This window comes from Ambystoma mexicanum, chromosome 7p, assembly GCF_040938575.1.
Source record: "Ambystoma mexicanum isolate Mex_15411 chromosome 7p, UKY_AmexF1_1, whole genome shotgun sequence".
Taxonomy (NCBI): Eukaryota; Metazoa; Chordata; class Amphibia; order Caudata; family Ambystomatidae; genus Ambystoma; species Ambystoma mexicanum.
This window is the reverse complement of record NC_090939.1, coordinates 104,247,683-104,271,245: the sequence shown is the minus strand read 5'-3', so window position 1 is coordinate 104,271,245 and position 23,563 is coordinate 104,247,683. Positions and strand designations below refer to the sequence as shown.

General features: G+C 46.0%; 1 protein-coding gene across 4 annotated transcripts in view; it reads right to left on the bottom strand.

The window, feature by feature from the left end:
* Positions 1-23,563, bottom strand: part of GRAMD1C (GRAM domain containing 1C) — a 2,017,351-nt gene that overhangs the window by 1,251,839 nt on the left and 741,949 nt on the right. For all 4 annotated transcript variants that reach the window (XM_069635887.1, XM_069635884.1, XM_069635886.1 and 1 more), the window contains one exon: positions 13,075-13,178. In XM_069635887.1, the coding sequence (XP_069491988.1) occupies positions 13,075-13,178 (104 nt within the window). The remainder of the gene's footprint in view (positions 1-13,074; positions 13,179-23,563) is intronic.

Here is a 23,563-nt window from a genome sequence, read left to right as displayed (position 1 = left end):
TAGTGTGCATTCAGGAATCCTGGATGACCACTGAAATGAATCTGGATGGTTTTGATTGCCGTTTTCAGCTGGCAAAAAAGGGTAAAATGAGTTGCCCGTCTGGTGGCCTTTTGATAGCTATAAAGATTCAGGAGGAGTGGAAAATCTTGGAAGCAGTACATTTACTTAGGGGAGTGCTGGCATTGGCTGTGGAGCTAAAAAGGGAGAAGTGTGTTTCACACATCCTCATTGTGAATATATATTGGAATCCGGTGCAGGATTTCTCTCTTTATTGAGGTGCTCAATGAATTTATAACAGACATGACAGTGAAATAGAGCGGTCTACATATAGCGGTTGCTGGAGATCTGACAGCGGAGATAGCAAAAGGAGCAAATCTGAATCATGATCCGGAAGCGGACGTGGGCATACTAACAGTGCTGAATGGAGAGGGCCGTTGCACAATAGTAGGGGGCCCTGGGGTATCAACAAGGTAGAGCCTACAGGGTTTTATATAGTTTAACCCATTTATGAATTGGGGACTACATCATGTTAATTCCATTCTAAGTCAGGATTTGGATAAATACACGTGGACATATGGGTGTAGGGTGTCTGAAATCGATCATATATTTATGTCACAACCCCTTTTTGTTGCCTATCATACATTGAACATTTTAGACACTTCTTTAACTGATCGACTATTGGAGGTGACAATCAAGGTAAATCAGGACAAAATTGAAGGAGAGCGCATTCCTGCAAGCCTGGAAGTAAATTGATCAAAAAATAAAATTAAATGGCATGCAGGGAATGTAGAAAAATGAAATATGGTGTCTGTGGCAGAGTTTCATAATAACTCGTTGGATAGAAGATTTTCCACTTTCACGCATCACAAATTCCCTGCATATATAGACAATCTTATCGCTAAATCAACTAAATCTAGGGGCAGGGACGCTCCTAGCCCTAATCGCCGACATGTGCATGATCCATTGGTCAACTCCCTGAAGAATCACTGTAAAAAGGCGATACAAAGCTTGCTGAATAGTGATGTTGTATGGGAATCGAAGATTGCTGGTATTCATCGTTTAAAACAGCAGCTGAAAAATTGGTGAAAGAGTCATAAGGAAGGCCCAAATGCTGCAGTCCGACAATGAAGCCATGTTAATTGCCCTGAAAGATGGTACAGCGTGGCAATTTTGGTGACTGATAAACACTCTTGAATCCTCTCAAGTATCAGCACAAACAAATTGCATATCCCAGGACATATGGGCAGGACACTTTGGTAGCCTATATGCTAAAAAATTCCCTATGCCAGCTAAAATCGTGGCATTAAAGAATCATACCTTGGTCTGCAATTTCACGATATCAGACATCACAAGGCAAATAAATGTGCGCTCCTCTAGAGCCTCGGGTCCAAATGGTTTAGCAAATGTCATCTTTAAAGCTAATCCTGAAATCTGAGCGAAGGTACTGATGATGTTCTCAGATATCATTCTAAATAGGCAGATCCCAGTATCATGGCACTTCATTCCTATCTATAAGAAAGGAGACAAGAGTCTCCCATCAAACTAATGTCCGATCGCACTAATGGACAACAACTCCAAGATTTTCTCAGGTCTGGTTCTAAAATAAGTGGTGGAATGGTCGGAATTCAACTCTATCCGGTCTAATAGACAGTTTGGCTTCCGAAAGGCAATGGGTACTGAAATAGGGGGCCTACTAGTAACCTTATTACAAAAAAAGGCCTGGAAAAAGGAGGCAGCAACGGATCTCTTTCTTGCTTTCGATCTTGTTGACCGAGTATTACTATCGTCCAAACTGTTCTCTTTAGGGATGCATTGGGGAACTTTGGCCAAACTAATACAATTGAACGAGGAATCACTCATGCAGTTTCGATTGAATAGTGAGGGCCGACTCTCCCATCCAATTACAACAAGGAATGGGCTGCGTCAAGGATGTATATAAATGTTTCAGATGCTGGAAAAATTGAAGATGCTGCCTCTCTGATCTCCCCGAAAATGGAGGGTTTGAATATAAATTGGTGCGTCTGTGCCGATGACTTTTTACTAATAGACAGGACTCCAATAGGTTTACAACGGAAAATGAAAGGTTTTGCCCTTTACTTGACTCAGAACGGCTTGATTGTAAATGATTGTAAATGAAATCGATCATCATACCTTTGAGTAACTGGAAAAAAACTCTGGTTTTCAGATGGTTCCTGAATAAACAGAAATTGGCAATACAGAGGTCATTGCAGTATCTGGGTTTTCCAGTTTTCGACTGTTCAAGCAAAATAATTTATTGAAATTGTATATTGGAACGAACTTGTCATATGATATCTCAAATGAAAAAAGTAAAACAAAAATTCTGTAAGTTCTCGCTACTCCCACTGTTACGTTTCTATAAATTAAAAGTGATACCTAGGTTATGTTATGGGTTAGAACTATCTCCAATAAGGTCACAGATGGATCTTTCCAAGATTGAAGCAAAAATATGGAGAGCACTCTTGTTTTGTTTACCCAAATGCATTACACTAGACGCCATAAGATATGAATTGGGGGTGCCATCTGTAGATAGCCTGGTGGAATGGAGGAGCCTTACCCTATATAGGATATTAATGAGGGAAATGGGTCAAAGTCTATATTTCGAATTGGGGAACAAATTAAGAGATGGAAATCCAATCTCTCAGTGGCTGTCATCTATGCAGGAAAGCCGCTCAACCGCCTTGGGAAAAATATGTATATCATTAGACGAGATGTTGGTAAACCCAGTACGTGTGAAGCTTCTGCTACAAAATCTCGACTGGGCATGTATAATGGAGCGTGTAAAAAACTTGCCACTTTACTTTCAACTTGTGTCCTATTGGAAGTGCCTGTGGACTGCAGAATCGTACTTTGTGCAATTTCCAGATCCAGACTGGAGAAATGCATACATGAGATTTAGATTCAATGTACTGCTAACTGGTGAGATAATCGGGAATAGGAACCCTGTTGGGTTGGGCCATGTCCCTTGTTGCTTCTGTCATAGCTCTAAAGATAAGGAAACTCTTAAACATTTGTTACTGGAGTGTGATTCCATCAGAACGAAACGGTTGAGCAGCTTTCAAAAATTTGTCTCTAATATTGAGAGAATGATTCCGGATATAATCTGGTGGAACATGTTTCATGGTAATTCAGTGGCACTAAATTTGGCACTGATTCGATATTTATCATAAGTGTGTGGCCTAATTATGTTAAGATCTAACATTTCAGGAAAGGAATTGTAGTAAGAATTACCCCTGGACATTTCTGTTTCCACCAGGCTAGGCCCAAATGTAAAGCGGAAAATGTACTGTTGTGTATTCTACTGTGGGGCACTTTGCGGACTCGAGATGCAGGTTTTTATAGGTCTTCTGCTCTGAATATTTATGGGGCAGGAGTTGTATGGTTTTAATTTGAGAAGTTCTAACTCTGTGCCATGGAAATATAGATGATTGGAAAGGTTCTGCAAATTGATTATTGAACATCGCCACTCCTATAAATCCTCTGGATTTAGATAAATATATGCCAGTCTGGATAGCTTGGACTGTTTGCTCAGCAATGCCCTTTTTCTGTAATACTTATGTGGGGAAGTCAATCTTGCACTGAAACTTTTTGCACATGAAAATGTTTTGAACAGGTTTTAATTTGTGAAGTCAAAACTATTTTCTTATGAAAGTAGAGGCGATATGAGATATTTAGGACCTAGGAAATAGAGGTCTTAGTTTAACAATGATGAGTAATGGATTTCATTAATACATTGTATTGATGAATGGTCAATGGTTCTTCTTTAATTGTCAACCGCTTTTAATTGTAACTGTGTACAAAAACGTTTCTTAAGAATTATCGTTTCTTTGGTTATGAAATGTATTTTAATTGTCGGTATTGTATTTGGCTTATATTTGAAAAGTTTTATTTTATTTAACAACTAAAACAAATAAAATACAATTAAAAAAAGTTCCAACAGGCTGATGTGATTAGATGCTACCTACTGGAAACGAGAGGTCAAGTAATCCTATTATCCGGTGTCTGTCCACTCTTATTGCACCCTCTGAAAGGGCCTATTAAGCCATACATAACCGAGATATTCAGAAAGCCGTTATTGCATAATGGAATGCGCCCTTTGAGCAAACTTATAACAATGTGAAATTGAGATTCTCACAATCCTACTCCAAATTTCAGGCCTTTGTGCGGTATTAGGTCAAACTAGCTTTTTTTAAAAAGCTATATTTCTAAAACGATTTAGAAAGACTGCTGTGTGACCACACAGATCGGTCTTTCTGAATCAAACTTAAACACGTGTGCGCACAGGGACTGACAGGCATGCCAGGACCTGGAAGCGGCCATGAGGGAGAAAGGGGAAGTACATGTGTGCGTGTGTGTTTGTTGGGTGTACGTGTCATGACCCAGCAAAATTGCCCCTTCTGGACCTCATGGTCATTGTCACGAAGGGCTTGTACTCCTGGTTCCTCCCAACATGGCCGTACCAAGCTCTGTGCTACGCACTAGCTTTCACGTCGTAGCACGTATTATAAATTGGTCACGCCCCTGCGGGTCCGCGCATCTCAACGCTATCTTCGGTAGTGACCCGACGTGTGTTTACTCTCTACATTGGTTTCCTTTGATCCTCTTACTTCCTTCCTTGCCTTTTATCCTGTTCCTGGATTTCCCCCCCTACTTACTCGTTCATCGCTATCCTGGATACCCTGGAACCACGAACTTCCCGGAACTCTGAACGTGTCCTGCAACCTGACGAGGCTCGGGCGAGCCTATTCAAGACCCGAACCATCCACAGGAAGAGTCCTGCGGCCGAACAAGGGAGATCCCGATCACAGGTGAGACGGGGGGGAGATTCACGACAGTACGTGTTTGTGTGTGTTTTTGTGTGTATAATGGGGGAGTCTTGGGAAGGGTGGGAGGCGGCAGTGGCTTGAAACCCCATAACTTTTGGCAAGTGGGGCAAGAGAGGGTGGGGGTAGATGGTGAGGGTAGAGGGTGAGGGCAGCAAATAAATTTCCTTTTTACTATTTTTGTAGGCCGCCTAAAATCGGGCAAAAGAAAAACTGTCTTTTGGTTAGGCGATCTACAAAAATCGAAAAAAATGACATAGAACCATTTGTACCTCAATCTCCAAAGTGATGGAAGTAGATTTTCTTAAAACATAAAACTTCGTTCTTTACAACCTTCTTCCCCATGTAAGGGTCATAATGAACTTCGCAGTTGGACATTGCCATAATTTATTGTGAGCTCTCTTAGGTTATAATTTTGAAATGTCTTAACACGGATCTACAGAAAAAACAACTTCTAAGGCTACACAATGTGAAAAATGCTCCTGGTTTTGTAAGGAAGGCATGGTATCAACAGTAAAACAGACAAGTGACCACAGTTCAAGGGCGTTTATAGAACTTTATCAAGGGTATGAAACACATATCTAAACCTAAATCTACAGATGGGAGAAAGCTAGGACTATCTAATAATAATGCAGTCGAGTGGAGTCTCATCAAAAATAAAAGGGACTATACTAGAAAAACCTATTGCCAAGTCCTACCTCTAAACATACATAGTGAGGGGTAGTGTTCATGAAAAAGAAAGAAAATGATATGTCAGGGTGTTCAGGCCGTTGGCCTCCCTTCCCCATGTTTTCAGCTGTGGACAAGGCAGTTCACTCGAGGCAAAGTACACACTTTGGCTTATTTGGCACAAGGGGACAGTTCCGTTACCAGCATCAGGGCCTTCTGTGATGCATGTCTCGTTGCTTTTCCCAAGTCTCTCGACTCAGATGACCGATGTACAAGAACAAAATAAACACAAAGTTCCTCTCCTCTTTCGAGTGTTCAATTCGGGTGTCTCCTCCTGGACCCACCCCCCGGCCCCCCTGAGCCGGGCTCAGATCCCTGTTTTTTTATATCACAGTCAGTATCGTGGATCCCCTTTGCCGGGCTCAGATCCCCTTTTTCCAATGTTTAGAGAATACTCTTTCTCGGGTGACTTGTGGTTCCCCCTCAGCTGGCCTGAGATCCTCTCTGTCACAATTTGTCTCCCTCAGACGGGCTCGGACCAATTGTAGCACGCATTCGAATATCGAAGACTTTCGAATGTGCACGTGATTTAGCTTGACCCGTTGCAGGGCAACTTCGATTCCCAAAGTTCAATCACTGCTCTGGTTTTCAATTATATCTGCGTTGTCCATAACATATGCTTCACACGCTATTCTCTTTAGATTTATTCATACAATGTTGCTGCTTGCAACCTTGGTTCTAACCCAGGCTGGTTTAGTATCAATCTCTCTGCCTCACCGGCTGTGCTATCTTTCTGGCGCTGCTTTGTTGTAGGAGCCAATGACAGTACCACGGCGGCAGCCACTCCTCTATGCCTTGGTTATCAATGCAAGTGAGCCCTGGGTAGGTCTGACATACAATGCAGGATTGTTCATCTTATGTTTCTTACTTTCCAAGGTTCGCGAAAATAATGGTCTGAAAAGGTCAAGGGCACTTGCAGCCCTCTCTGGTCTCGCCGTCTTTCTCCTCGTATTAAACTGCCATTGTGAAACTGATGTGTCCTCGTGTGCTTTCGTGCTCCGCCTTTTATCCGTGTGTGGAAGTGTGATGGAAGTCAGGTCTAAGTAACGATCAGTAATTGCCTGACGTTTCTTGACCATTGTATTGGGACATGTCAGGTATACAGCTCTGGATTTAGTCCGTTTTCGCTCATGGTAAACTGTCTGTGAGAAAGTGTTTATGTCAGGAAAGGGGAATGGAGAGGTTTGAGTTCCTAGGTACCCTACCTGGTAGGATGGGGAAAGGGTGTTACAGGGAAGTGGATACCGCGTCTCACCTTCCGGTGTCCCACTTCCACTCCCCGAAGACCCCTCCTCTAGGTGATCCTCCCGCTCTGGTCCACCCCCAGGAACTGGATCCCAAAGCGATGGCCGTGTCCTGGCCACCTGGATGACAGATCCCTGGTGACTAGGGGGTGAGACACCTTCAGGTTTCTCACAGTTTCCACTGCTTCAACTGAGGAAGAGAGACCACTTTACTCTCAACCTAGAACACCCAATTTAGCTGCCGAAGAAATAAGTGTGCCTGACATCTTCTAGTATTTAGTCGAGGGCCTTTCACTGGACCAAGCAATCCATCATGTAGGCTCTTGTAGGTTCATTCAATTTCAAAAGACCTCTTTGGCTTGCCTACAGAGGGTTCTTACATGTTCCATCCTTTTGGAAAGATAATCTGGGAGACAGAGCATTTTAAGTGCCTACTGCCAACTGCTACGTCTCTAAACAGAAGCCAGTTACATGATACATTGTCAATTTTGTTTGGTATAGTTGTTGAAAGTGGACTAGGCCACAAAGGAGCAGTGTAATGCTTCACATACTGACAGTGGTACAAAGTGGCAGGAAGAACACATTACAGATATAGAGTGATTGGATCAGCAAGTCCATTACCAGTTGTGCATTTGGATTGATACATACAAATCAGTTAAATCATACAGATGAACAAGTTACTTTCTTACCTGGTAACGTTCTTTCGATGGGATGGTCCGACGACGTATTCCATATCTACGTATTCCATGTCTTTGCTGCGGACATTACCTGTCATAGATATGGAATACGTCAGAGGACCCAATCCCCTCGAAATATTATATTACAGGGGCAGAGAATGCGGAAATAAAGGACAACAACATCAGGCAGAGAGAAGCGGGGTGACAGTTATAGAGGATTTGATGTAGCTGTACTCTGGAATTGAGAAGTGAATCACTGTGGCAGGATTCCTGGACAGTTCAGATGACTTGTGAGAGCTGCTGCAGTAAAGGGAAGGTTTTGGTGGAGCATCTGGGGTGATTTTAGCAAGACTGGTAAGAGTTGTGGGGGTTGTCAGTGATGTGGGCCTATCCTTGCAGTGCTGCCATTTTCTCAAGAACTTTCCTAAGGAAAAGTAGATGGGTGATGAGATGGTAGCTGGAGAGTTTGAGTTGAGACTCTTCAAGAGAGGAGGGCTATGCGTATGGTATTTAGTATAGAGAGGAAGTACGGATGGAGAGTGAGGTGTTGATGTTGAGCCTATAGCGTGAGGGTGACTGCTGCAGTTCTCAGGACCTTGCTTGATTGAGATTTGTGAAAGGGTGTGGCATGGAGGTATGCTGCAGGAGTTTCTTTTCCGTATACATGGACATGTGCCTTACGTGTGCACAATTTGGCTCTGTTGTGAACCACAAACATTTTTATGAGCACCTGAAGCTGTAACCCATGTGACCTGCATGAATCAACTAGGTTTGGTGACGAATCTGGACAATTCGTCCCTACTCCCCAGAGGGGAGCCACCTACTTTTAGGCTAGGTAGGTGAGCCTGCTAAGCAAGACCCTCCCTAGGGGTCTTGGGGACAAGGACTCCCATTCCGAAGAGGAACTCCCAGTCCAGCGTACGTTATCTGCCTGAATGGGAATTGGAAAGACTGTTAATCCTGTTTTGAATTCACCAAACTGTGACATTTCTTCAATCTCCTTAGTTTTAGGCAATGCTGGAATTTGCCTGAACTCGAAAGAACAAAGAGGAAAGACACACCCCTGATTCGGATGAGGTACCTAAAACCAATCACAGAGGAGGAAGAATCCTATGCAGAGGTGAGTCTCTTATGGAAAGACATCGTGGAGGGGCGTAGCCACGATAGACGGCGGAGCCAGCGGTAGCGTTGAGAGCGATTGAGATGCTCATAAGACGCCGGAAAGCTGGCATCCTGACCCGCAAAGAGGCCTGGGTCAGAAAGGGGATGGGGGCAGTGAGTGGGGGTGTGGTAAAGCAACAGTCTCGCCTGGTAACCAAACCACACGGAATCTGTGGTAGTCCTGGGGCCCAGTAATGGATGATGACTCCAGACTCAGCAGAGAGCCAATGCCCACACTCCGCACAAGAAGTGTAAAAGCTGCTGAGCAGCGAAAGGGAAGTGAACACTCCAAAAGAGGTAACGCCATTGATAGGGGCGAACAGACATTCAAGGTTGGGAAAGCCACAAAGGTAAAAGGAGCCTGATAAACCCGAACGGGCAGACGCCCCACAGAGAGCGAGATAAAGTAAGCCTATCAGAGGGTCAGAGGGCTCTGAGGAGCCCTGAGAAACTTTAATATTCACAGCTGGAGAATCCACAAGGGTTACGGGAGCCAAGAAAACCTGAATGGGAAAATGCCCTTCCAAGGCCCTACTACAGCAAGCCTACAGAGGGCTAGAGGACTTTGGAGAGTCCTAAGAAAGGGAGAGACACTAAACTTCGAGACTTGGTAAGCCAACAGGGTTACGGGAGCCAAGAAAACCCAAATGGTCAGTCGCTCCATCGTAACAAAGTAAGCAGGTCAAAAGGGGAGAGGACTTTGGGAAGTCAAGGAGTCACTAAGTATAACTAACATAACTGGAGAAGACAACCTCGAAGGTTCCAGTGCTTAAGTGTAAAACAAGAACAATATACAGAACCAAGTCTGAAATGAAATGAAATTATATTGTATTTATATCACGCTCGTACACAAGTGTATCAGAGCACGACTAGGCAAAAAGGGAGGGGAACAAGGGAGAACAAAGAAGAAAATAGCGATTTTACTAAGCCCAGTGACATCTAAGAAAGCGCACGTTCATGGAAAAGGGAAAATGGGGAAAGTGCATGGAAGGGTTGGGGGTGGAAAGTGCGGAGCAGAGGAGAAAACAGAATAAATATTTAAATAAATACATAAATAAATAAATAAGGGCAATAAAACCATGGTAGTGCAGCCAGCAAGTGGCAGGTGAAAGTTGGTCAGATAAGGTATATCTCATAAGTGCAGAAGAAAAGTGGGAGGGGGACTGTATGGGTAGAGATACAGAACCCTAGTTCAGAGGATGGCCGGGAGCAGGTACCTGGGCCTGAATGACAAAGGGTGGCCAGGTGCACAATGCCAAGAGAAGAAACAGATCAACAGGGGAGAAGGTGGGCAAAGGCAGAGGCAAAGAGGAAGGTCTTGAGATGCTTGCGGAACCAGAGATGGTTTTCCTCAAGTTTCAAGGTGGCCGGGAGGCTGTTCCAAAGGGAGACACCAGCCGAAGACAGAGATCTACACCCAGTTCGTTTCTTTGCAAAACGACTGACCCTGAGGGAGTTAGAAGTAGAGAAGCGAAGGGCTCAAGAGGGGAGGTATTTACGGAGGGATACTTGAAGGTATTTTGGACCCAGTCCCCAGAAAGCCTTGTGGACAATGCAGAGGGTTTTAAATTTAATCCTTGCATCTACTGGGAGTCAATGAAGGGATTTCAGGGCTGGAGCGATACGATCCCAGGGATTGAGGCCAAGGACAAGTCTCACAGTCCTGTACTGGATTAGTAGTAAAGGGCGGAGAGTGGAGGCAGGTAGATTTAGAAAGAGGCTATTGCAGTAATCCAGTCTGGAGAGAACTAGAGCTTGGGAGACAGTGAGCTTTTGAGGGAAGGAGAGGAAAGGCAGAGTACCTCTAAGGAGGTGCAATAAAAAGTTTGGCTTTTTGGAGATGTCAGAGATGTGTACGGAGAAGGAAAGTGTAGAGTCAAAGATAAACCTGAGCTTCTTAGCTGGGCAGGTGGGGGTAGGAGGAGGGCCAAGGGAAGCTGGTCAGAGAGGACAGGATGGAGATGGTGCACCAATAAGGAGGATCTCGGTCTTGTTGGCATTTAGACATAGATCGTTAGCGGCACACCAATTTTGAATGGCGATTAGACAATCAGAGATGAGGGAAGGAGAGAAGGAGGCTGAAGGAAGCCTGAAAATGATTTGGGTGTCATCAGCATAGCACTGGAAAGTTGAGCAGAAAATTGAGATGCAGTAGGCGAGAGTTGCCAGGTATTGGTTGAAAAGCCAGGGCGAGATGTTAGACCCCTGGAGGACACCACACATGGAGAGGGGGATAGAAGATAGAAAGGACCCAAGTTGTACCTGGGAGAGTCGGTCAGAGAGAAGAGGTCAGCCAGGCCAGAGCCTGATGAGTGATACCCAGGTTGTCACAGAGACAATTGAGCAGGGTGGTATGGTTGACCGTGTCGAACGCAGAGGAGAGATAAAGTAAGATGAGGACAGAGGGAATGTTAGAATCGAGGTTGGATGTTCAGGAGAGCAGTTTTTGTGCTTCTGGCAGCTCTGAAGCCAGATTGGTGGTCATGGAGGGAGCCAACAGAGTCGGAATGAAAATTAAGCGGAGAGATAGCCAGCTTTGCAAGGAGCTACCCAAAAAGGGAGTCATGGAAATTGGGCGGTAGTTTGCCGGACATGATGGATCAGCAGTGGATTTCTAGAGGAGCGGATGCACAAGGGAGTGCTTAAGAGAGAGGAGAAAGAGCCAGAGGCAAAGGAGAGGTTGCAGAAATCGGCACGGGCCGGAGCAAGAGTGTCAATGTGGTCCTTAATGGTTTTAGAGGAACAGGGATGGGCCTGTTTTGAGGAGGTTTTCATAGATCAGACTTGTCTAGCTACCTCATCAGGGGAAAAAAGAGAAAAGGAGGAGAAGGGGGAGGTTGTGTAGCTGAGCGAGGGTCAACAAGACAAGAAGGAGAGGGAGGAGGAGCGGAGCAGAGGAGAGGGTGGACAGGATGTCCTGGGTTTTAGAGATAAAGTGAGAGGCAAGGGTATTGCAAAGAACTTGGGAGGCGAGAGGAGGGGTGGAGACTGCAAATGGGTTGGCCAGCTCTTTGCAGACTTTGAAGAATTTGGCCGAATTGTTAGATGCCGCAGAGATGCTGGCTTGTATGTGGACTCTCAGTATGGACAGCGAGTCTGTATTGACTTTGGAGCAGGCGGCAGGCCAGTTTGTCAAAGGATGAGTAAGAAGCCCTCCATTTCCTCTCTGCCGCCCTACACTTCCGTTTAAGTGTAGCTAGATCAGAGTCATACCAAGAAATGCACTTGGATTTGGACTTCAAGCGGATCCTCGTGACGGGGGCAAGAGTATCAAGAGTAGCAGAAATAGAGTAGAAAAGAGAGAGGGATGTGTCAGGGTGTGAGTCAACCTGAGGTGGAGGGGGGGGGGGAGAAGATTGCAGCGAAGGCCTCGACTGACACACACTTCATGGGCCAAATATCCGAGAAGGTGGGTGGCAATCTAGGAGTGGACTTGGCTTGGGGGTGAGGAGATGGAGAGATGAGAGGCAGTGATCACTCCAGGAGAGAGGAGTAGTATGGGGGGTAGAGAGGGGAAGGCTGGATGAGATCAAGACATCAAGTGTGTGCCCAGCAGACTGAGTTGGGCCGGAGGGAAGGATAGAGAGGGAGACTGAATCGCAGAGGTCGCGAAAGAGTGCATATGAGGGACAGGTAGAATCAAGATGGATGTTGAGGTCACCACGGAGGAGAAGTTGAGCGGAATTGTATAAGGAAAACCTTTTCTTCTTGGAAAGAGAACATTGTAAAGAACTGAGATTTGACCTACAGAACCCACAGAGAGGTTGTGACAGTGTTTCGAGACATTGATGAACAGGTGAATACTATGGACAAGAGATCCAAGTGATGGGGCCAGGAAGAGGCTATAGATATATGCTATTGCTCAGACCTCCTCCTTTTTGTTAAGCTTTCATAAGCGTAGGGCCAGTTAGCTGAATAATATTTGCACCAAGGACTATTTATCTTCAGACTTTGACAAGCACCCTTATTTTTTCTTGTTAAGCAGGAACTCGCCTCATAGCAGTAGGGTTAGATAGGGGTTTTCTTTTTATTTTAAATAAAACATCTAGCCAACATGGCACATTGTAGTCCCAGTCCTACTTCTGGTTCTCTACAGTAGCTAAACATGCACTTGTTGCCTCTGTGGGCAAAGGCCTCTCCTTTAACACCTGTGGTTAAATGGTTCCCTTCCCTCCATTTTAGTAAAAAAGGGGTGACCTGTCCGTAACGTCGTTACATCAATTTTAAAAGAAAGTCTTTTTTTAAAATGTTCCAGTTCACACACACAAGTGATATGTTCCAGCTTGTCTCATCACATGGTAAATATGTTTAAGTATTGAATCATGCCATTGTGCTTTTCTGTATGCTTAGTTGGGCTCTGCAAGTCACAATTCTTTGTAAAATCTTCAAGCGGTGGTGTGTATAAGATGGGCAATATCTCACCGAGGTCTCCCATCGGAATATGTTGCTGTGGAAGCAGAGCCAGTTTTCCGAGAGGTAGATACGTCCTTGGAGCAAGATATCTCTCTGCAGGGCACAGGCGTAATCTAGAAGGCAGCAGAAACACAGGTTTAAAGATGGTGCACAAACAAATCATGTCCCCAATCACTGACACATCCCAATCAGCTGAGACACCATTTCAAATGAGCCGAGCAGGGCAGCTTCAATGTAAGAACACTGGCAGAGGTCTACTAGGAAACACGGGCACTGAAGAGCACTGGCAAATCAGATTTAGACTGGCACTATTTGTTATAAACGTGTACTGTGTTTGCAATATTATATGTGCCTGGCATGGGTCTGTATTATGCCCTACTTCTGACAGAACAGTTGTGCCAGCAAGGTCCTGTGGTGTGAACAACAGTTATGGTAGCCTAGGTGGGTTATTTGTAGAGCGCCCGCAGTCCACCCGTTGCCTCTTGGTGCTAATGGGTCCTACTGCTCACAATGAAAGGAATGGGTTCAGGAATGCTACCCTATTTCTAACATACTCCCTTGGAGACTGTTTTTGTGGAACTGGCTATGATTTTCAACAGTTAGCGGATAGATCATTGCAAAGAGTAGGGGCCCTATAAGGGAAGGCATGGCCTCTCGCTCCGGATCTGCTGACACGTGGCATTAGTAACTGCTGAACCCATATGCATGCATACTTGTAAATTGCCGATCCCATACCCTCACCGAGAATGATTTGTCTCACACGATGTTGGTCAGTGTTTGCAATAAAAGGCCGTAGGTTTTATTGTACAGATATGGTTATGCAGATAGCAATGATCATATATCATGATAAGTAACATACTTTTTGGGCACCGGGACTTGCGGTTACCCCGTCTGGCCCGTGCCACCACACGTGGGCAGGTTGTCGGCTGACCAGTTCCCCCAAAAGCATTTCTTTCTTACAACCCCTAGAAGCTAGAGTTGCTGTAATTTCACGGAAGAAATGTTCCATGCCCTTGATTGATAGGTGGGCGCCGTCTTTGTGAAAAAGGTTGGGGTCACCCAAAGTAATGGCTGAGTGCTTTATGAAGCCCAGCCCTCATGCTGTGCAAAACTTTTTCTAAACCTCTGTTGATTTTTCGTCTGGAAATGTCTACAGATTTGTAGCAGTTGGCCCCTTGCCATTTCTTTCTGGGTAGGATGGCCGAGAAGAACAAGTTACTTACCAACTGTAACGTTCTTTCGACTGGATGTTCCTCCCACGTATTCCTCATGTGATAAATCGTTATCTCCAGCTTCGCTGCTTCGGAAAAAAATGTTCTCGGCAGAGGGCGCTGTGCTCGAGGTCGTGGCGTCGATTGTCCCTCGACGTACACCGTACTCTGTCGACGTCACCGATGGTATAAGCTTCAGCTCTGTGTTTTCAATGAAATATATATGTATATATATATATATATAGGAGGAACACCCAGGCGTGTCCCATGACCGATACATTCTTCGTGAGAGGAAAATGTAAGAAAACGTAAACTGTACTGTGGGGTATGATATGATATGATATGGCATTTGTAACGCGCCTATACACAAGTGTTTCAAGGCGCGACAAGGCGGGGGGGGGGAACAAGGGGAAGACAGACAACGATCCTACTAGGCCAGGTGTCATTCAGATCGCGCAAGTGCAGGGGTGGGGGGAAGGGAAAAGTGCAAGGGGAAGGGGAGGGGGGGGGAGTGCAGTACAAGGTAAGTAGCGTAAAAAATAATAAATAAGGCCGGCTGGTGGCAAGTGCAAGGTAGATGCAGAACAAGTGCTGGGAAGGGGGGGGCTGTAAGGATACAGTGACAGTCCCGCAGTGCAGGGAGGCAGTGCAAGTGGAGAGTGGCTGGGCCCTGGACCGAGGTCACTGAGAGTGGCCCAGTTGCAGATTCAGAGCAGATTCAGTGAAGAATTAAAGCTGTTCAGCAGGGGAGAGGGAGAGAGAAAGCAGAAGCAAAGAGGAAGGTTTTGAGGTGCTTCCGGAACCGGAGGTGGTTCTCCTCAAGTTTCAGGGAGGCAGGAAGGCAGTTCCAGAGGGAGGCCCCTGCTGCAGAGAGAGATCTACCCCCAGCTCATTCCTTCGAGAAGCGGCTGACCCTGAGGGAGTTGGAGACGGATGAGCGAAGGGCTCGGGAAGGAAGATATTTAGGAAGAGAGAGTTGAAGGTATTTGGACCTAGCATGGGAAGGTCGATGAGGAATACGTGGGAGGAACATCCAGTCGAAAGAACGTTACAGTTGGTAAGTAACTTGTTCTTCAAATGGATTGTGTCCTCCCACGTATTCCTCATCTTGTGATAGGCTCCCATAGCAGTATTAATTTTTGGAGGTGGGAGTACTAATTTCAGTTTTCGTGGACAGAATGCAGAACTGCCTTTGCAAATAATCCCTCGTTAGAGGAGGCCAAACAATGTTTAACAAAAGTATGCATTGTTTTCCAGGTTGCAGCTGCACAAATATCTGCTGCCGGGACTCCCCTCTTTAGAGCCCCAGAAGTAGCCATTCCCTTTGTAGAATGGGCACGAAGCCGATCTTGTGGTTCTTTTCCCGCTAATCTGTAGCATTCAACTATGGCTTATATGATCCAGCGGGAAATGGTCTGTTTTGTTACAGATAAGCCTAATTTATGACCAGTATAACCCACAAACAGTTGGTCATCTTGTCTCAATTTAGCCATCCTTGAGATGTAAAAACTAAGACCCCTCTTGGGATCTAATCTGTGTAATCTCTCCTCTTCTTTGCCCAGATGAGGAGGAGGATAAAAAGTTGGTAGTACTATTTTTTGTGACAAATGGAAGTCCCAGACTACTTTTGGCAAGAACGAAGGTTTAACTTTAAGGACTAGCTTATCTAGTATATGGTGGTTTGCATGAGAGAGCCTGAAGTTCGCTAACCCTGTGGGCTGATGTTAGGGCCACAAGGAGGACAGTTTTTAGAGTCAAAAGCCTCAATGGACATGAGTGCAGAGGCTCAAAAGGTATGCAAGTCAAGAATTTTAATACTAAATTTAAGTCCCAAGTTGGTACATGAAAAGGTACTGGAGGGTATACATTAGTAAGCCCCTTTAAGAATTGAATTATTAACAGTATTTTGAAATATGAAACTTCTTCCGAGGAGCGCTTGAAAATGGACAGCGCAGCAAGGTATCCTTTGATTGTTCCTATCTGGAGCCACAGATTAGCTAGATGTAGTAGAAAAGAGTACCATTGGGGTGCCACACTGAAAAGGGTACACATCCTTGTCTTTGCACCAGTTACTAAACCTGTTCCAGCGACATCGGTACAAAGACTTTGTTGCTGGTCTTCTGGCCGAAAGCAAGATTTCCATTACGTCATCCGGAAGATCCCAATCCTTGTATCTCAACCTCTCAGAAACCATGCGTGAAGGTTGAGTGTCTTGACCTCTGGATGGAGAACCCGACCTTCCTCTTGCGAGAGAAGATCCTCTTTTTGCGGAAGACGTATTGGAGGGCAGATGGACATGTCTAGAAGGTCTATGTACCACTTTCTCCTGGCCCAATCCGGGGCAATTAGGATCATGGTTTTCCTGAACGTTCTCAACCTCCTGATTACATGAGGAATCACGGGGACTGGTGGAAACGCGTACAGCAGTGGAAACTTCAACTCCACTACGAATGCGTCTCCCAGAGCTCCTCTTTGAGGAAAATCCCTTGAGCAGTTCTGATCGCACTTCCGGTTGATTGCGGTGGCAAACAGATCCACTTGAGGGGTTCCCCAAAGGGCGAAGATCTCCAGAAGGACTTCCTGAGCCAGCTCCCACTCGTGAGAGACCGTGCTCTGCCTGCTCAGAGTGTCTGCCACCGTGTTCTTCTCTCCGGCTAGGTGAATTGCCGACAGAGAGATTCCTTCTCATATTGCCCAGAACCAGAGCTGCATTGCTTCTCTGCACAGTGGCAGTGACCCTACACCTCCTCTCTTGTTGAGATAGTACATGGCCACTGTATTGTCCGTCATTATCAGGACATTCTTTCCCTGTACAGAGGGCAGAAAAGCCTTCAGAGCTAGTCTGATTGCCCTCAGCTCCAAAAGGTTGATGTGTAGTTTGGACTCCAATGGAGACCAACGACCGCTGATTGTCAGATCGTTGGTGTGTGCTCCCCACCCAGTGAGTGAGGCGTCTGTCACTACCGTTATCTCCGGCCATGGTTGCCAAAAAGACTCTCCCTTGAGAATGTTGTCGTTGCAAGCCCACCATAGAAGATCCTGAGCAACTGCGCTGGGACTTGCAGAAGATCCGACATATTCCCTGAAACTGGGACCACTGAGTTCTGAGTGCCCTTTGAAGGGATCTCATTCTCAACCTGGCCTCTGGTACTAGGAAAATGCAGGATGCCATGAGGCCGAGCAACCTGAGAAAATCGAAGGCCGGTAGATGTTGGGCATTCTGAAACTTCGTTACCATCTGCTGGATGTGGAGAGCTCTCACTTCGGGAGGCGAGGCTTTTCCCGATGAAGTGTCCAAGACTGCTCCGATAAACTGGAGTTTCTGGGATGGTATCATGTGGGACTTCTTGAAATTGAGGGAGAAGCCCAGTTTGTGGAGGAAGTGGCAGGTGATCGAAAGATGTTCCTGAGCTTGTTCTGGAGAACTTGCTCTGATCAACCAGTCGTCCAGGTAGGGATATATGTGAATACCTCCTCTCCTGAGACTTGCTGCCACAACCGCCAACAGTTTGGTGAAAACCCTCGGGACGGAGGTGAACCCGAATGGCAGAACTCAAAACTGATAATGAGAATTGCCAATCGCGAACCTCAGGTACTTTCTGTGCTTTGGATGGATTGGCACATGAAAGTAAGCATCCTGAAGGTCCAATGATACCAACCAATCTTGGAGTTGGAGAGCCTGAAGGATCTGAGAAAGAGTCACCATCTTGAACTTGTCCTTCCTGAGGAACTTGTCCAAGTTTCTAAAGTCCAAGATGGGTCTCAGTCCTCCGTACTTTTTTGGGATGAGAAAATATGGGGAGTACCAACCCCTGTTCCTCTCCGCTACAGGTACCATTTCTATGGCACCTCTCTCTAGCAGGGTTAAAATTTCCTGCAACAGGAGCGGATCCGGAATTTTGGCAGAGTTGGCTCCCGGTGGATGATTCTGAGGCCTTTTTAGAAAGGGGAGACAGTAACCTTGGGCTACTGTTTCCAGTGCCCAACCATCTGAGGTAATGCCCCGCCATTCCTTCAGATGTTGAGAGATCCTGCCTCCCACTGGTGTTTTGTGTAACAAGGTCTCAGAGGGATTTGGAGGTGGCTGCAGGAGTGGCTGAGGGTACAGATGCCGCTCCTGAGGCTGATTTTGCACCTCTTCCTCGTGCTCCACGAGGGAAGTTTCTTTTGCCCCTTTGAGAAGCCTGTCTTCTTCCTCTACCAAAAGAGGAGTAGTATCGAAAAGAACGAAGATCAGCCGGAATAGGGTTTTAGAGGCTGGCGCAAAGAGGCGCTAAGTGATTTAGCTGCCGCTTTCGAGGTCTGAAGTTTTTTCTAGGCTTTCATCAGCCTTTCTGCCAAAGAGCCTCGAGCCATCAAAGGGCATGTTGAGGAGTCTAGCTTGCATGTCTGGTGCAAATCCCAACTTCCTTAACCACGCTAATCTGCGTAGCACAACGCTTGCAGCCATGGATCTGCTGATACTATCAGCAGTATCGAGTCCAGACTGGAGACATTCCCCCATTGCCTCCTTCCCGTCTTTGACTATATTCAGGAAGCCTTCCCTTTCCTCGCCTTCCGGAATATGATCAGCCGCCGCCGAAATACCGTCCCACAGGGTATGGGTAAACCTGGCTAGGGTACAGGTGACATTTGCCGACTTAAGTGCCATACTGCCTGACGTGAAAACATTACGTGCCCAGGCATCAATTTTTTTATTCTCTCTATCTGGAGGGATAGTTGGATAAGCAGTTTGTTTTGAAGTAGATGCTGCCTGAATGACTAAACTCTCTGGAGTCGGATGTTTATTCAAATATTCAGGATCCGTTCCAGCTAGTCTATATTTTCTTGGAAAAGTGCTATCTGCAGCAGCAATAGTTTCTGGTTTCTCCCAGTTTTTTTCCACAGTCCTGTGAAGGGCCCTGTGAAAAGGGAGAACAGGATCTTTCTGAGGTCCCTTGACGAGTATATCCGTCATGTCATCTTGTTCAAAAATGGGTGAAGTATTACCCCAACCCATATATTCAACTACCCTGGTCATAAGACCCCTGTACCCTGCATCTACATGCTCTGCAGGATCAGGTTTGGCGAACTCTAATTCTGGGGATGTGTCAACTCCACTGGCAGAATGTAGAGTATCACTCAGGTCTCTCATTCTAGATTCCTGGTCAATAAGTTCCTCAGGAACTTGTCTTGTACCATAAGTAACTCCCAAAGGAGTAACCTCGTCTTCTTCTGAAGCAGACTCTTCATAGATTGCTGACATAGATTTGAAAAAGTCTGACCTGGGCAAAGGAGTGAATCTCCTTTCTTCCTCTTCCATCTGCTTCGAAGGAAATGGCAAATCCCTCGAAGTTTTCGAGGGTGTCTTCGAAGGTTTCGAAGATGACTTTGATAATGGCGTTGATGACGCATTTGGCTTTGGCGTCGAAATTATAGATGTCGAGGGCGTCGACGATGTTGTCGAAGTGTTCGACGACTTGTGTTTCTTGCATGGCACTGGAGAGGTGCTTGACTCTCGAAGAGTCTTCGACGGTTTTTTACGTCGACTCAAGGTTTTTTGGATTCCTCGACGCTACCGGTCTTGGCCATGGTAGCCTTGGACTTCCCTTTGTCGTCCAAAGGAGCGACTTTAGGGGTATGGCTTTTTCGAGGGTCTTTCGAGGGGGTCGGGGCCACATTCTCGAAAACTTCTATCATCTTTTTGCAGAATTCTTCCCACTTACTGGGAGAATCCGATTTAGTCGGGCAACGAATTTCTTCGGTCGACTCTGAAGAAGAAGATGATGAGGGAGATCTATGTCTCCTCTTCATTTTTTTCGATGGCGACGAAGAGTGTCTCCATCTACTCCTAGATCGAGATCTCTTCGAGTGTCTATGGCAATCCGATTCCTTAGAATCAGTCACTTTCTTGTGCCTTTTTGACGAAACCTTTTTTGAGGCCTCCCTTCCCACCGACAGTTTACCTCTCCTCTCACGAACAGCTTTTTCGGTCATAGATTGGCAGGACCCGCAGTCGTCGGTTCGGTGACTAGAACCGAGACACCAGAGACAAATCCGGTGGGGATCGGTGATCGACATCTTAGATCCACAATCTGCACACTTTTTAAACCCAGTTCTGGGTGTCGAAGGTGTCGAAGATGACGACATTTTCTTCACAGAAAATAGAAGCGCGCTGTTCTCGATAGCGAAGCGATCGGAAAAACGGAACTGAAGCAACGGGGGCGGCTCAAGCTATTTATACCATCGGTGACGTCGACAGAGTATGGAGTACGTCGAGGGACAATCGACGCCATGACCTCGAGCACAGCGCCCTCTGGCGACAGATTTTTTTTCCAAAGCAGCGAAGCTGGAGATAACGATTTATCACAAGATGAGGAATACGTGGGAGGACACAATCCATTCGAAGTATATTTCTGTTTCTTTCCAATTGTGTGAGATGCCTGCGAGAGAGGAACACATGTCCTCAAGTAACTTTCTCCTCCCAAAAGATACTAGGTAATTGCCCCCTAAATGTATGATCAGGAATTCTGGCAGATCTCTGTATGCCACTAGATCTGCTAATGTTTCGTGGATTTCTGCCCATCGTAGGCCTCTGTAACCCCACCATGATGCAATGGTGTTCCTAAAGGTGGCCATTCTTTGGTCTCCTCCGCCCATCGACCCGTCCTGAAGATAAAGGAGTGGCCGACTATCCATGCTGATTGAAACGTGGTTCTCCCTTCGCCGGGTGTTTCTGTATGAAGGGAGGGGAGAAAATAAAAAGGGGGGTGAGGATGGCTGGCTAAATTAATTGCGGTCTGATGTACCTTTTGTAACAATCTGATTTCCAGCCCCCTATGTTTTTCAGTTGTTGAGAGGCTAAACCTCCCTGCCATGCTGAGGCGACAGCCCCTATTCTGAAAGAATGAGTGCCGAAACCCTTGGGGTCCAACCCAGCCCTTGTGATTGCTTTCATCAGCACCCCTTTGAATTGGTAGCGGCTTAGTGCCGAAGCGTCCTTATGGATAAAGAACCTCCCCCCAACCTTGGGTCTTTGTAAATAACAGAGGTTGGTATGCATACCGGGCAGTTTACTGCCTCATCGATACAACAAATGTTGATGGTTCTTTTAGCCCCAGTTTTTGATTTATGGATTTGTATGCTGATGCTCTCATTTTTGACCCTGACTTCCATGACACCCAACCCGTTGCTGGCCTTGGTGCTGGACGCGATGAGTTCACTCACACGGAAAGCCCCGAAGTATGTCATGAAAAAAGGCTGTTCTGAACAGTAGGATCTCATATGGATGCCAGCATATGGCTTCCAGCTGGTTTGTAATATGTACCAGTTTGCTGAAATCAAGGGGGCGGCGGGTGTCTACCTGGAGGGCCCTCTAATCTGCCACAACCTTTTAATGCATAAATAATGAGGGCACTTTGGGTGGGGTCTGAATCACCCCGTAATTTTGAAAAATATGAGACTGCGACTAAGTGTCTTTTTGCCCAGTCTCTCTTAAAACCTTGTTCATGCGCCCATTTCAGGAATATTTCTATGTCTTTAATTGTTATTAACTCTACGTGTTCTATGCCTGTCGACTTAAAAACTGTTTGCAAGCACTTACTGTATTGAGCAGCGGTGGTGCTTGCCAGTGCTTTCCCTGCCATCTCTGAGGAAGCCTAGGGCGTTGTTGGCACCCGTTTTTGAAGTGCCTGCTTCCTGTTGGGCATCCCGGCCTGGACTCTCTAGCGCTGGCATTGATGTCGTTCTTTTGTTGGCACCCGTTTTTGAGGTGCCTGGTTCTTGTTGGGCATTCCGGCCTGTGCTCTGTGGCGCTGATGCCGTTATTATTGATTTCCCATTATTTTCCAGCATTCCGCTGGTATCAGGGTCATCTGTTCTTGGGCGTGCTAGCTTCCGCTAGCTCCCGGAATCTTGGCCACTAAAAGCGAGATAAAGCATCCGCTATGTTATTGTCTGTACCGGTGATGTGCTTTGCTTTGACTACAATGTTTTCTTGTATTGTGACTGTTGTGATGGCTCATAGGACTTTTAGCACTAAAGGGCATTTGGTAGACCTTCTGTATATGAAGCCTACTACTGCCATGTTGTCGCACCAGACCAACAGTTCCGTGTTAGCTAGCTGCCTGCCCCAGTTGTATAATGTTAGCCAGATGGGAAATATTTCTAGGAGGGTGATGTTTTTTGTCCACTCTGCCTGTTGCCATGAGTTGGGCCAGTGTCCTGCCACCCATTCTGAGTCTAGTATGGCTCCAAACCCCTTGCTCCCGGCTGCATCGGTGTAAAGGACCCTTTTTGTCCATGTGTTCAAAGGCATTCGCCAAAGTGAGATCCCATTGAAATTATTGAGGAAATTCCTCAAAATTTCTAGATCTTGTTTCACCTCTGCGCCTAGTCGGATGTCTAAGTGGGGTTAGGTCAAAGATTTGGTTTTAAGTTCCAGGCTTCTGGAAAAAACTCTCCCTTGCGGGATTATTCTGGCAGCGAAGTTAAGACTGCCTGCTAAAGATTGAATTTCTTTAACTGTGCCCTTGTCTTTTATTGTCAGGGCTTGTATTTTCTCCAGGAGTACTGCAATTTTTGTTTTCGGGATCTTGCATAGTCCTTGTGCAGAGTCAATCTCAATGCCTAGAAAAACTATATTGGTGGCTGGTTTGGTCGTTTTTTTCTATTGCCAGGGGTATGCCCCACTGTGCGGCCATTCTTTCAAGTTCCATCAGGGCCCCATGGCATTCTGAGTTTGCTGGACCCATAACCATGAGATCATCTAGGTAGTGTACCACTTTGGCCCCTGGTCTCTTTTTCTGAAAGGCCCATTGGAAAAAGGAGCTGAATTGCTCGAATAGGGCGCAGGATACTGCGCACCCCATGGGGAGACATCTGTCCACATAGAATCTATTATTAAACGTAAAACCTAACCATTGTTGGGAATCTGGATGGACAGGTAAAAGTCTGAACGCGGATTCAATATCCAGTTTGGCCATCAGGGCGTACCTACCACATTCCTGAATGAGTCTTACCGCCTCCTGGAATTGAGTGTAGGATACTGCGGATTCCGTGTGTGGAATGCCGTTGTTTAGTGATTGGCCTTTGGGGTATGATAGGTGGTGAATTAGCCTCATTTCCCCTGGTTCTTTTTTAGGGACCAGGCCTAAAGATGATGTTAGGTAATCTTTGAGGGGCATGTGATCCCAGGGTCCAGCAATCCTGCCCAACAGCAGTTCTTTCTTTGATTTTTGTATTTGGGGGTTGTTCCTGGCGGACTTTAGGTTCAATGGGATGTTCTGTGATCCCGTACCCTTAAAGGG